The 13,084-nt window shown below is 47.5% G+C and overlaps 2 protein-coding genes across 4 annotated transcripts; one reads left to right on the top strand and one right to left on the bottom strand.

Annotated features, from left to right (window-relative positions):
- Positions 1 to 397: 397 nt before the first annotated feature.
- On the top strand, positions 398 to 5,133 carry LOC136564801 (torsin-1A-like). The gene is made up of 5 exons (XM_066563068.1): positions 398 to 633; positions 848 to 1,113; positions 2,687 to 2,862; positions 2,973 to 3,100; positions 3,790 to 5,133. The coding sequence occupies exons 1-5, from the start codon at positions 423 to 425 to the stop codon at positions 4,038 to 4,040; spliced, it is 1,032 nt and encodes a 343-aa protein (XP_066419165.1). The 5' UTR covers positions 398 to 422; the 3' UTR covers positions 4,041 to 5,133.
- A 1,502-nt stretch (positions 5,134 to 6,635) lies between these two features.
- On the bottom strand, positions 6,636 to 12,961 carry TOR1B (torsin family 1 member B). 3 transcript variants are annotated; one of them, XM_066562644.1, is made up of 6 exons: positions 12,703 to 12,961; positions 11,425 to 11,558; positions 11,044 to 11,309; positions 9,921 to 10,096; positions 8,823 to 8,950; positions 6,636 to 8,668 (listed from the first exon to the last, which is right to left on the bottom strand). In XM_066562644.1, exons 1-6 carry the CDS (start codon positions 12,759 to 12,761, stop codon positions 8,391 to 8,393), a joined length of 1,041 nt encoding a protein of 346 aa, XP_066418741.1. In that variant the 5' UTR covers positions 12,762 to 12,961; the 3' UTR covers positions 6,636 to 8,390. The 3 variants fall into 3 exon arrangements, with proteins under 3 accessions (XP_066418741.1, XP_066418739.1, XP_066418740.1); XM_066562642.1 differs by lacking the exon at positions 11,425 to 11,558 and having other exon boundaries at positions 12,575 to 12,961; XM_066562643.1 differs by lacking the exon at positions 12,703 to 12,961 and having other exon boundaries at positions 11,425 to 11,605.
- Positions 12,962 to 13,084: the final 123 nt, after the last annotated feature.

Below are 13,084 nucleotides of genomic sequence, written 5' to 3'. Positions count from 1 at the left end.
TGGTCAGGCTTTGGAATAGGGTATGCAGGGAGGTGGTGGAGCAGCATTCCTGGAAGCGTCGGGGTGTGGGTTTTAGTGGCTTAGGGGTTACAGTGGCTGTGCTGGATGGACGGTTGGACATGATGCTGTTAAAGGTCTCTTCTAACCATGATGATTCTTTGATCCCTCTATTCTAACACCCTGCGGCACAGCCACAAAATGTAATATTTAATAACAGCACTGCGCTCCCGGCCGCGGCGGGTCCCCCCCCGCCAACATGGCGGCGGCACCTCAGCCCCTCAGCGCCGGCCGCGCCCGTTCCCGCCCCAACATGGCGGCCGCCCCTCAGCGCCGGCCCCGCCTCTCCCCGCACCCGCCATGGCGGCGGCGGAAGCGGCGCCGAGGGGCGGAAGCGGCTGCCGGGCGGCTGGGCCGGGCGGGCAATGAAGCTGCGGCGGGGCGCGCTGCGGGCGGCCCTGGCGTTGGTGCTGCTGCCGCTCCTCACGCCGGCGGGCGCCGTGGAGCCCATCAGCGTGGGACTCGCCATCGCGGGCGCCGCTGCCTCGGCCCTCACCGGCTTCATCTCCTACCCGCGGCTCTACTGCTACTTCAGGGAGTGCTGCCTGCAGCGGCACGACCCGCGCGCCGCCGCCGGTGCGGGACGGGGATGGGCTGAGGGGAGGTGGCGGGAGGGCGCCGGGGCAGCGGCGGCCCCGGGAGCCGGGCAGAGCCCGCGGGGCCTTCCCGTGGGCCGCCGCTCCAGCCCGGCCCTTTGGCCCCTGCCCGGGGCTGGCGGACGCCACCGGGGGCCGGGTGAGCCCGCGCCCGGCCCGCTCCCCGCCGCTGACAGTGTGGTCTCTCCATGCAGCTCTGCAGCAGAATTTGGACAAGAAGCTGTTCGGGCAGCACTTGGTGAGCAAGGTGGTTGTAAAAGCCGTGAGGGGTTTCTTGAACAATACCAACGCCAAAAAGCCCCTGGCGCTTTCCTTGCACGGGTGGACTGGAACAGGCAAAAACTTTGTCAGTAAGATCGTCGCCGAAAGCATTTATAAAAGAGGTCTGCAGAGTAAATATGTCCATCAGTTCGTGGCAACTTTACACTTCCCTCACGCTCACAGCATCAATCTCTACAAGGTAAGAATGAGCTGTGCTGCAATGAGTTGTAAATGTCACGGCATGGTCGGTACATCAGATCTAAATGTTATTTTATATACTAGCATGTATGCTGTGCCAGTTTTGTGATCTTCTGTACAGAACTGTGTAGATCCTAACATCCATCAGGATGCAATCTTCTGTACAGAACTGTACTAACATCCACCAGGATTGGATTTCCTGTGAATGTGAAGTTTTTTGCGTGTGTTTTGAGCCTCTCTTTAGGGAAGAGTGATATGGTTTAATTTTCATTCTGCACTTTGTTTAGAGTTGGGACTGACTTAAGGATAAACATGATTCCTGGTTAGGTGATGTGTTGTTGTGCACTGCAAAAAAACCAAATAGTTCATGACTCTGGGAAACAACCCAGTGACCCCCAGGTTTGTCAGGCACCATGGCAAGCTTGAACTGGCTCTCTGAGGCATCATTGTCTATACTACTGGACACTTAGCAGATTATTTCATTTTCTATGGATCCATTTCCAAGCTGTAAAGCAAAATCACAAAATACTGTGCTGTCAGAAAGGTACAGGTAAATGTATTTGGAATTGTCAGTTCTGTAGGCAGGGAGATGCATCCGAGCTACTGCTCCATGCTGTTTTATGTTTTTTCTGTTCTGACTTTGTTCACTGCACAGTTTGAATGAGTACTACTGTCTTGTACTGCGTGTTTATATTCAGTTTGTATGTGTTAAAAATAGGAACAGGATGGTACACAAACCTGATTTCCAAATGGAGGAAATAGACATTTTCTCTTTTACAACTTATTTCCGCCCTTCTTTTAACTGAGCCATATTGAAATATAATGATGTTTTTCTGCACTTGTTGTGAGGTGACTACACTTGGGAAATTTGCTGCCTGAGGCAGTAGGAGGAAGTATTGCTGCTTATCCCCAATCCACCTGCAGTTCAGGGACCGAGCAGAATAAATTAGAAAGTGATGAATCACTGAAAATAGTCAGAACAGTTATTTCTCATTCATCTACCAGCACATCAACCCTTTTCCCCCCAGTTAATGTATTATTGATCTTGACTGTAATACTCAAGGTGAAAATGCAATGCTTAAGTGAGAGACTCTTTCAATGCTGTTAAGTATTAGCCTTTCTGGACAGCAGTGTTGCAAGAAGGACTTGTAATTGTCTTCATTTAACTTCTGATTGATCAAAACACAGTTTAATTTTGTTTCTCCTTCTGCCATGATGGCAGGTGCAATTTCTCACTGCTGCTGGGTAGCAAATTTAATATTGCTTATATTAAGGTTGTTTAGACCAAAGTGCTGCCAAAAGTCATCATCTGACTTGTGTGGCTGTTCCTTGGTGGGACCCATTTTTTGTCCTACTATGCACTTTCATTTTTGCTTTTCATATGAATATCTAGGAGAATTTCTGCTTCTCCTATCCTGTCTCTTGGTATCTTGTTTTAGTCAAGGAGCCAAAGCTATTAAAATGACACCACTGAAACAACTTCTTCAGGACAAAGTTCCATAAACAGCAAGTGCTATTTTTTTTTTCTGTCTTTTCAACACAAACTCAGCATCTTTCACTTTTATGGCACTCAGGACCAGCTGCAGTCGTGGATTCGGGGAAATGTGAGCGTCTGTCCTCGGTCACTCTTCATATTTGATGAAATGGATAAAATGCATGCAGGGCTCATTGACTCCATCAAGCCCTTCCTGGACTACTATGAGCTGCTGGATGGGGTGTCCTACAGACAAGCCATCTTCATCTTCCTCAGGTAAACAGTGGCTTCTCAGGGTTGCTGTTCTGTACACTCCAGGCTTTTACTTCATAACTTCAACTTTTAAAACTACCCCCAGATGCAATCTCTGTTTTCTCTTTACTTAGCAATGCAGGAGCTGAAAAGATAACAGAGGTAGCACTAGATTTCTGGAGAAATGGGAGGACAAGGGAAGACATCCAGCTCACAGATATCCAAAATGCACTCTCTGTGTCTGTCTTCAACAACAAAAATAGTGAGTAAAGCTGGGATTGCTTTTGAGATGGTGAAAGTTACACAAAAGGGATGGGCTGCATTTAGCTGCATTTTTACAAGCTATGGTTTCTTCTGATGTGGCCTCCAGTTTTTGGCTTGTGAGGAGCAAAAATGCAGTTTTGGGGCCTGCAGTTGGCTCCCAGGATGGGTGAAGATTCAGGAGCTCATTGTGCTCCTTGGCCACCAGCCTGTTTCCTGCACATTTTGGGGCAAGTGCTTCACAGGTTTCCTCACATAGAACCTGTGGTGAAAAAAGGTATTAACATAATTATGCTCTGAAATTAGCATTGGAAGCAAACCCACTGTACTTCTTAAAAAGTTTAGATACAAGCTCCAAAAGAAGGAGTAAGAAATCTGGTCTGGGAGAGCTGATAAGAGAGAGAAAATCTGTCCCTCTGTAGATGAGAGAGGGAAAGGTATGAGACCAGCACCTGGAGAGCAAGGCTCAAGCACAGTCAAAATTCATTCATTCAGCCTAAAGGACCACATTTATGTGTCTGTCCAAAATTTTATGCACAGAGTAACATGGGAGGGGGGCTTGTATTGACTTGTGCATTATAGTGCCTAAAATCCTAGATGAATTTTTAGCTGTGATCTGCCCCTTGCTCCCACTCAACCTGTGGTAGTGTTTAACTAGAGAAATACTAACAAACCTCTTTCCCTTTGCAGGTGGGTTTTGGCACAGCACCTTGATTGACAGAAACCTCATTGACTACTTCATTCCTTTCCTGCCTCTGGAGTACAAACATGTGAAAATGTGTGTCAGGGTTGAGATTGAGTCTCGTGGCTACGCTGTGGATGAAGACATTGTGAGCAGGATAGCTGAGGAGATGACCTACTTCCCCAGAGAGGAGAGAATCTATTCAGATAAAGGATGTAAAACTGTGGATGCAAAGCTGGATTATTATTATGACTTCTAATGCTTTATTGCTACAACCTGCAAAGAAGCAAATTTAACTTAATCACAAAGTGGGGGACCTGAGACATTTCGTTTTTAAGTACTTTTTAAAGAAAGGAACACTATTTTTTAACTGGTGTGTAAATAAGCAGCAGTGCCTCTGCATTTTTGTCACCATCACAGCTCCTGAGTGCTTCAGCCCTGTGCTGTGAAGGTAAGAAGGAACTGCTTTGGGAATTCCTGGATCTGGCAGGGCTCAAGACTTGAATCATGTGGTGATCGTCGGAAGCCCTTGGCAGATTCTTGACAGGTATAGAAGGATTGAGACTATAACCTAATTTTAATTTGATTTTGCTCTGATGTGGATGATCTCTAGACAATATGGAGAATTTTAATCAAAGTTCCTGTGTCTCTGAAAGCCTTCGTTGGTCCTGTGTGGGAATATGCATTAAAAATAGAACATGTGTCTTTTTGCCTTGAACAGCTTGAGCCCAGTAAAGACATGGGGGGATTCTGGAATTTAAAAATCTGGGCATACAGTGCCATTGTCTTTTTCAAAACTGATGTCTAATTTAGTGTCAAACCAAGAATATAAAACTCTTTGTTGTGAATAGTGTTCAGAGAGCAGAGTTAATATCACAAGGAAGTGAGTTAAGATCCATAAATGCCACAGTGGTGTACTTAGTTCCTATTTTAGGTCAGCCTTTATGTTGCCCACAGCAGGTTCTCCCAGAAGTGATCTCAGGAGGGAGAACTGTGCTCTGAGAGTGGTGAGTCAGCTTCATGGAAAAGCTGCAACGTCATGGGAAACGTGTACAGATTAAATTTTACATCATGGAAATTGAAAAGAGGTTTCTCTTCCTCACTTACACGTTGAATTCAGGGGTCAGCTTCCAGGGATTTCTCTTTTTCATCTTCTCACCATACTGTGTGCCTTGAGGCAGGGATGGAGGCAGATCTAAAGGCATTTGAAAAAAGAAATAACCCATAAAATGTGTCCACTGAAGTTACTGTGAAGGGTGCCAGACTTGTTTCTTAATGTGAGCACTGCAGAGGCTTTTTACATTCCAGTTGCTGTTCAAAATAAACTTTTCTCATCAGAAATGTATTTCTTAGCTACCTTCTGGTGTTCTTTGCATTCAGTGATTTGATACTGAGTTTGCACAAGTTTATTCCATGTTGAGGAAGAGCACCCTGCATTCCTGGCTGTTCCAGCTGTGCTTGAGTACAGGTTCTGCTTCTGCAGTTCAAAGGGCAGAGATAGGAGATGTGACTGTGCTACCTGGTGAAACAAATCAAGCTTGGAATGGAAACTGCACTTCTGGACTGTTTATACTAATTACAGCCATGTGGTTTTTGTAGAGGCAGACTTCCTAGATGCATGTGTGCTCAATAAGGATGAACTTGTCTTGTAGAGACCAGTTAAAACCCTGCTGCTCACCTCCTCCTCCCACTGTGGTACCACTGCCTGAACAGTGCAGGCTCTGTTTGAAGCCACCCACATTTTCAGTGGCAGCATCTTGGAGTTTTCTCTGCAAGGGGGAAGAAGGGGCCAGTGAGGCTCCAACTGTCCTTGCTCTGAAAGTGTGTGATATACAAATTATCAACTCTACTATTTGTCAGCAAATGAGTGCTTTGAACTCAGGTATTTATCTGTTTGACTTCCTGATTATAGCAAATACCTGGCTAATGGGAAAAAGCAGATGTAATGATGATAAACTTGTGCTGTGGTCTGGTACCAAGAGAATCAGTACAACCAAGCTGTGTTGTGACTAAGATAGCTCTGGAACTCTCTTGGTTCTGCCTTATGCATTGCTAGTCAGTATTTCTCACAGCCCTGAATTGCCCAGGGTAGATGGAAGCTTCCTCTGGAGAGCAGGAATGATGTGGAAGGGGTGGAGACTGCCTCTGTTTAATCTCTCTCCTGTTCTGCAGACCTGGCCAGGAGCAGCTCTATTGGGTAAAAGACAGCTGTGCCTGAAATCACTCCCAGATTTGATCCTTCTGATCCTGTTGTTATTCCTTCTCTGTATGGTTTCAGAGCTAAGGTACTCACTCTTTCTTTGGCCATTATTCTGTTTAATAGGCCATTTAAGGCTGGATCAGACAACTTGAAGTGGCATTTGGGAGAGATCCAGAGGAACAGTCCATTGGCCAGGTGAGAGGAGCTGAGCAGGCCCAAGAGTAAATTCTGTTCTTGCCAGAGTCCAGGACAAGCAGCTGCTGCTTTAGTTCAGCTTTCTGCAGGGAGTATTCTGAGATCTCACACTGCTGATAGAATCAGAGGCCGTGGTTTAAATCCACTGAAATAGGAAGTGCTGCTGTCCTGCCAGCCAGAGGCAGCCTGGCCCCAGAGCCTGGGGTGCCCAGGGAGGACAAGCAGCTGAGCTGTGCCAGGAGGGTGAAGTCCAAGTGAACAGCAGAGCCTGTGCTTCCCAGGGGCTCCCTGACATTCCCTGGTGCATCCTTAGAGCACAACACGTGGGGCACAAGTGCCCCTGCAGCGAGGTGAGAGCTGCAGCCAACACCTGCCCCACACTTACAAAGGAAGTGTAACAGAAACGTGCAGTGCAGCTTTCTAGTACTGTCCTGTATCTGAAAATTATTAACCAAGAGAGAAGAAGTAGCTTAGGATTTATTCCAACTGCAGTACAGTAGTATTTAGTGTTTTGAAATAGCACAAATATTTTCTTTTTGGAGTAAGTGAAACTGGATGCAGCATATACAACTAGGAATAAATCAGTTAGTAGGGAAAACATCACACTGAAAAGTGACAGTCCAATGTCCCAAGGTTAATGGCTTGCTAGTGTTTGGCTCTGGAGATTGCATCACTGTGAACAGTTTGCCAACGTTTGACAAACTCCAGTGGGGCTGTAAAAGGCAATCAACACTTCAAATTTAGAGCTTAACGTGAGTGCTAAACTCTCTGTTGTAATTTGAATTAACATAATTGTAATGAGACCCATAATTAGCATTACCTCTTAAAGGAAGTTTAAGAACAAGTGAGGGAATAGATGATGCAGCATAAAAACAGCCCCCTCCCTTGTACCAATTTAAAACCACAGTACAACCAACAAAGTGAAAGGCACTTCTGTCTTGCATTACAACAGTTGATACACAAGCAATGGGAGACTAAGAGTTAAAGCTTGCAACAGCGTTTAAACCCAGCCTCCCCACTGGGTGAAGGTTAAATTGATCTTTTCCAGCTTCTTAACTCATCACTCACCCTTTCACACAGGCATTCTTTTATAAAACTAACTAGTGAGGTATAGGCTTGTTGCTGTTGTTTACATTTCAGCATAAAAATACACTATTAAAATAATTTCTTCCATTCAAGTGTCTTCCAAGCAAGGTGAGAGCAGCATGATCCACACCTTGACCAGTAGGAGCAGCAGGGAGGGACTACTAAAGACCTCACAGACTTCAGGCCCAGGAGCCCACACAGATTAATCTGACAAACAGTTGAATTCTCATGATTGATTTTTCTGCTTAAGTACAAAGACTGGCCTAGTATGTTGTAACAGATCTCTCAGATGGGTCCCTCAGTTTAGGAAGACCTGGAGTCACAAATTTACTTAGTCCCTTTAAAGAATAGTTTAACAATTTATTTTTCCCCAAGGAAACATGGGGCAAGCTCTTACTTCCTCCTCCTCTGCCCTCTGTCTATTATTTAGTAATACATTTTAGGAGGTCATAATGACTTCCCATATTTCTGTACTAGGAGATGGAGGATGTGCCCAGCTGAGGCACAGGAAGATTTCTACCATATCATCATCTTACTGCAATGCACCAAGGAGTTGCAGACCCTTGCAGACATGATCACAGTTCAGAACACAGCACACATCCCTCCATTTCACTGGGAATGTGAACAGGACCATGTACATGGAACAGAGTACAACTATCTGGAAAAATTCCTGTTTTCCTTTGTTCCAATCTAATTTATGTGGAAAGAGGAATTAAATACTTTATAATCCCAGCACTTGGAAGAATAAAGCAGGAGAGGCTGTATCCAGTGCTGTGTGTCACACTAGAAATTATCTACAGACTAAAAGAAAACTAAAGGGGGCAACAGTGGGATAGCAGCCAGTTCAGAGATGAACAGGCTGGATGGGACTATGAGTGACCTGATTCAGTGGAAAGTGTCCCTGCCCATGGCAGAGGATGTCACTAGATGATCTCTAAGTCCCAATTCTATATTAAGTTAAAAAAAAAAAACCAAAATCAAAAAAAACCAACCAAACACACAAGCTACAAAGCCCATACAGCTCACTCTGGTATTTTCACCATACTCCCTGCAACAGTAAAAAAGTGTAAGTGCAAATACACAGATTTCCAAAAGGTCTGAAAGTGCTGTGGAGACTCAAAGTGGAAATCAACCCCTGGTGTTGGTATCTCTCATCACAAAGTCTTCATGAATATCCAGCTTGGCCTGTACAGTCTTGCAGCCTTTGTCAGAGTAGATCCTCTGCTCCTTGGGGAAATAGGTCATCTCATCTGCCACCTCCTGAACAATCTTCTCATCCACAGCATAGCCACGGGCTGCCATTTCAGCCCTGACACACATCTTCACATGCCTTTGCTCCAGGGGCAGGAAAGGGACAAAGTAGTCAATCAGGTTCCTGTCAATGATGCTGCTGTGCCACAGCCCACCTGGATAAATTGGGGGGGGAAAAAATCATAAGAAGGAGTTTTTCTAAACTTGATCCTGCATATGACAGCATCCACAAGCCAGGCTGGACTCACAGAGCAGTTTGTCTCAGCCCCTGAGGAATGAATTTCCCATTTTTGGGGCAAAGTGACTTACTATTCTTGTTGTTGAAGACTCCTACAGAGAGCAAGGGCTCCAGGTCTTTCAGCTGAATATCTTCCCTGCGCTTTCCACTTGCCCAGAAGTTAAGAGCTGCTTTGTTAATTAAATCACCACCTGCATTGCTGATCATAAAAGAAAAACACACAGTGGTGAAAAAGAGACACAAGAGAACCAGAATTTCTTTTGCAGCCTGTTACACATATTGCTAATCTCCTTGATATCAAACAAATAATCAAAAAGAATCCTGTAAGCCAAAATTTAGGGAAAGTGTCCAGTTCTTTAAGTAGACATCTGTGTGGTGGGTTGCCCCCAGCCAGCAGCCAAGCACTGACACAGCCACTTGCTTACTCCCTCCTGCCTCAGTGGGATGGAAGGAGAAGATAGGAAGAACAGAAGTCTGAAGACTTGTGGGTCAAGATAAAGGTGGTTTAATAGGAGGAGGAAAAAAAAAATCCAAGGAAGACTAAGGAAATCACTCACCACCCCCACAGTCAGACCAATGCCCAAATGCTGAAGAACCATCACCTTAAAGATGAAACCCATTTTTTTTCTCCAGCCCTGTTTTTATTGCTGAGCATGGCATGCCATAGTATTAAATATCCTCCTGGGCACTTCAGGTCAGCTGTCCCAGCTGTGTCCCCTCCCATCCTCCTGCCCAGCCCAGCCTACTGTGGGAAAAGCCTTGAAGCTTTGCAAACATCATCCAGAAACGGGCAAAACATTGGTGTGCTATCAACTCTCAGAGCCACAAATCCCAAACAGCACCAGACCAGCTGCTCTGAAGATATTTAACTCCATGCCAGCAAGGTCCAGTACTTGTACACCCATCCCAAAATGTGAACTCTCTTATGTCCTGTGCTCTGGGCCAGCTTCATGAGCCCAGCATGCTGCTGTGGCCATGCTCAGCATCAGACCTGCTCCACTACAGCCACAGGCACAAGTTCAGACTGTTCCCCACTGTCTTTGCACAGAGAATCTTCCCTCCTGACCAATTTTTTTTTGCTCTTCTTTGAATGAGGTGCCCAAGAAGCATCATTATCATCACAAATAAACAATCAGTATCTCAAAATGACAGAAATTGCTGCCACAGACCTGAGGAAGATGAAGATGGCTTTCCTGTAAGACACCCCATCAACCTCCTCATAATAGTCTAAGAAGGGCTTGATGGCATCAATGACACCTGGATGCATTTTGTCCATCTCATCAAAAATGAAGACAGAGGAGGGACAGGCACTGACATTGCCTCGAATCCAGTTCTGCAGCTGTTCCTGGAACAAGAGGTTGAAAGCCACTGAAAAACAAGGTCTTCACTGGATGTACTGCAAGATTCTTGTATATGACAGATTCTGGGGACACACTATCAAATTTCAGTATCCCACATTCACTGGCTGGTGAATGAAAGAGGAAAAAACCAAGAGAAAGGTATCACCCAACACATGCAGACCAATGTCCAGCCAGAGTTAGAGCAACAACCACCTTGGAAACCAATGCTCCCCCTTTTTTTCCTTCTTCAACCTCCATTTCTCCGGCTGAGCATGACAGGAGGTGGAATGGAATAGCTTTTTGGCCAGAGGGGGTCAGCTGTCCAGGCTGTGCCCCCTCCCCATCTCTTGCCCACCTCAACCTGCTCAATACCAGTGGAAAAAACTAGCAAGCTTTGAAGCTGTGCAAGCACTACTGTAATAGCCAAAGCACCACTGTGTTCTCAACATTATTAACACTGTTTCAGTCATAAATGCAAAACATGGCCCCGCGGGGGCTGTAGAGAAGGTGCCTTCCATCCCGGACAGCCAGGATAATGCAGCTGGGAAGGACAAACTCTCCTTGCAGCGAGCACGGGATTTAGCAGCAGATGGCATCAGTGAGAGGGTAGCGCTAGGAAATGGAAACTATCTTGGGTTTGATTTCTCGGCCTTTTACTTTATGCGTGAACTTCCCCTTCTCTATCCCTCCTAAGCAACAAGTTTGCAATTCCCAGCTGCACACCTCCAGCTGTCAGGAACATGAATCAGAATATTCTGAGTTAGAAAGGACCCACAAGGATCATCGAGTCCAACTTTTACTTGAATGGCCCGTACAGGGATCGAACTCACAACCTTGGCGTTATCAGCATCATGCTGAGCTCATCCCCGAGGGAACCTACGGGAGATGTGCAGGACACCCCGGCAGGGGTTCAGGGACCCACTGCGGGTAACCACCTCCTGCCCCTCCTCACCTTGTACAGCTTGACCTGGTCGTGGTGGGGGAAGTGCAGGGTGGCCAGGAAGAGATGCACGAACTTGCTGCGCAGGCCGGCGGGGTGGACCTGCTCCGCCAGGATCTGGCTGAGGAAGTTCTTGCCGGTGCCGGCCCAGCCGTGCAGCGACAGCATCAGCGGCTTCTTGGGGCTGGGGTTGTTGCTGAAGCCCAGCACCGCCTTCAGCACCACGTCCTTGGCCAGGTGCTGCCCGAAGAGCCTGTTGTCCAGCTGCGCCTTCAGCGCTGCGGGGAGAGGGACAGCTCAGCACCGCCGGTCACCGCGCACGCCCCGGGCCGCGCTGCCCAGTGACCGGCCCGAGCTCGGGGGCAGCCCGGCCGCCCCCAGCCCCCGCCGTACCGGTGGCGTTGAGGCGCTGCCCGGCGCGGGGGCAGCACTCCACGTAGCTGCAGTAGAACCTGGGGTACGACAGGTAGCCGGTGAGCGCCGAGGCCACGCCGATGGCCAGGCCCACGCTGAGCGGCTCCAGCGCCGCCAGCCCCGGGAGCAGCACCCACAGCAGCGGCACCGAGCGCGCCATGGCGGCCCCGAGCGCGCGCGCGCCGCTCCCGCCGCGCCTGCGCGCCCCGCGCGTCCCCGCCCCGTGAGGGGCCGCCGCCATCTTTGTGCCGGGCAGAGGTCCCGGATCCCGGACCTGCTGCCAGCTCCGCCGGGAAATGAAACACCAATACCGGCTCTTTGCTAGCGACGGAGCCTTGCTTCAGTCTGGCCAGGCGGGCCAAATTGCAGCCTCCACATATACACAAAGTTTTTTTACTCATTTATACTGTTTTAACAAGCAACAGAATTATTACTCATCGGTTCTAAATTACTTCATTTTCTTCCATTAGTTACTATTCTACCCTCTATTGCTTATTGATTCCTCTCTTCTTATGTTAATTAGTCCATAATTTTAGTCTGTTTAGTATCTTTTTCCTCTGGTAGGGACTCTACAATGAGTCTTTGCTAGTCTCTGACAAAATGTCCTTGTGGTCCATAATTTCTGCACTCCAGGTGGTCACCCTCAACAATACATATTTCTCTCTCAGGCTTTTCATTGAGGCATATCAGAGTTTACCAAAATGTAAAGTTTCAGTATTTTCCCAAGCTGTGTTCCCTGCCTGTCGATTCGTGTCATTGGCACCATTGGGAAGAGCCTGATCCACCTTCGTGGGTATTTAGATATTTACACACATTCATGAGGTCTATCAATGGCATTTGCCACCCTGATGGTGCCATAAACCAGCACAGCCCAATTCTGCCAATATAAACCAATAAATCAGCAAGGAAAATGCTCCGGTACTGCTCAGAGAAGCAAGACACACAATTTCTTGTGGGATAAAGAATATTAGGTTAGTGTGCCTTGTAGAATATAGAGATAGATTAGGGCTCTGCCCTGTAGAGCCGCTGTGGGTGGTGACCCTTATCTTCCACAAGCCCACCAAAAGAAGCTCTCACCACGCTGTGAAGGAACACCAGCTTGAACCCCGGGCCCTCCCCACTGCCTTACCTTTGAAATTCACGGTGCTATTCCTTTTGCAGCACTCCTGGAAGCGGCACTTGAGCCAGGAGTCGGAGGACAAGAGATGCCAAGCCATGAGAGCGCCTCCCGCAACCACCGAAGCGCTGAGAGGGTCAAAAGCCGGCGTCAGGGTGGGCACAAGAACAAAAATTACAACAGCCTTCAGGAGCTTCATGGTGGGAGCTGCCAGCCAGCCAGCTCAGCAGGAAAAGAAACCAAAACAGAAACCGCAGAAAAACTTCCTGGAGCGTGGAGCCTGGGACTGCTGAAAGGGGCTGGAAGCCAAGTCTCCTGTACGCTGGAGGTGTTAATGAGTTAACAGACTTATCACGCTGCTTCAGGAGAACTGAAAGTGTTGTGAACAGAGCACCGCATAGGCACAGTGAGAGTTTCACTAGGACAATCCCAGCTCTGATGGGAGGAGGACTGGAACCTCTCAGCATCTTAACCAAGGTGCTAATTGGGCTGGTGATTAACGGAGAACACAGAGATGCTTGT

Source organism: Molothrus aeneus, chromosome 19, assembly GCF_037042795.1.
Source record: "Molothrus aeneus isolate 106 chromosome 19, BPBGC_Maene_1.0, whole genome shotgun sequence".
Lineage (NCBI taxonomy): Eukaryota > Metazoa > Chordata > Aves > Passeriformes > Icteridae > Molothrus > Molothrus aeneus.
Note: the sequence above shows the minus strand (reverse complement) of the source record. Positions and strands in the feature narration are given on the sequence as shown.

Bases quoted from the DNA above. Each gene is read 5' to 3' on its own strand.
- LOC136564801 (XM_066563068.1), top strand. From the start codon at position 423: ATGAAGCTGCGGCGGGGCGCGCTGCGGGCGGCCCTGGCGTTGGTGCTG. The intron at 2,863-2,972 runs GTAAACAGTGGC...CTCTTTACTTAG, and splicing joins GCCATCTTCATCTTCCTCAG to CAATGCAGGAGCTGAAAAGA. The intron at 3,101-3,789 runs GTGAGTAAAGCT...TTCCCTTTGCAG, and splicing joins TGTCTTCAACAACAAAAATA to GTGGGTTTTGGCACAGCACC.
- TOR1B (XM_066562644.1), bottom strand. From the start codon at position 12,761: ATGAAGCTCCTGAAGGCTGTTGTAATTTTTGTTCTTGTGCCCACCCTG. The intron at 11,559-12,702 runs TGACCCTCTCAG...CCCGGGGCTGGC, and splicing joins CCCACCCTGACGCCGGCTTT to GGCGCTGGAGCCGCTCAGCG. The intron at 11,310-11,424 runs GTACGGCGGGGG...CTCTCCCCGCAG, and splicing joins GCAGCGCCTCAACGCCACCG to CGCTGAAGGCGCAGCTGGAC.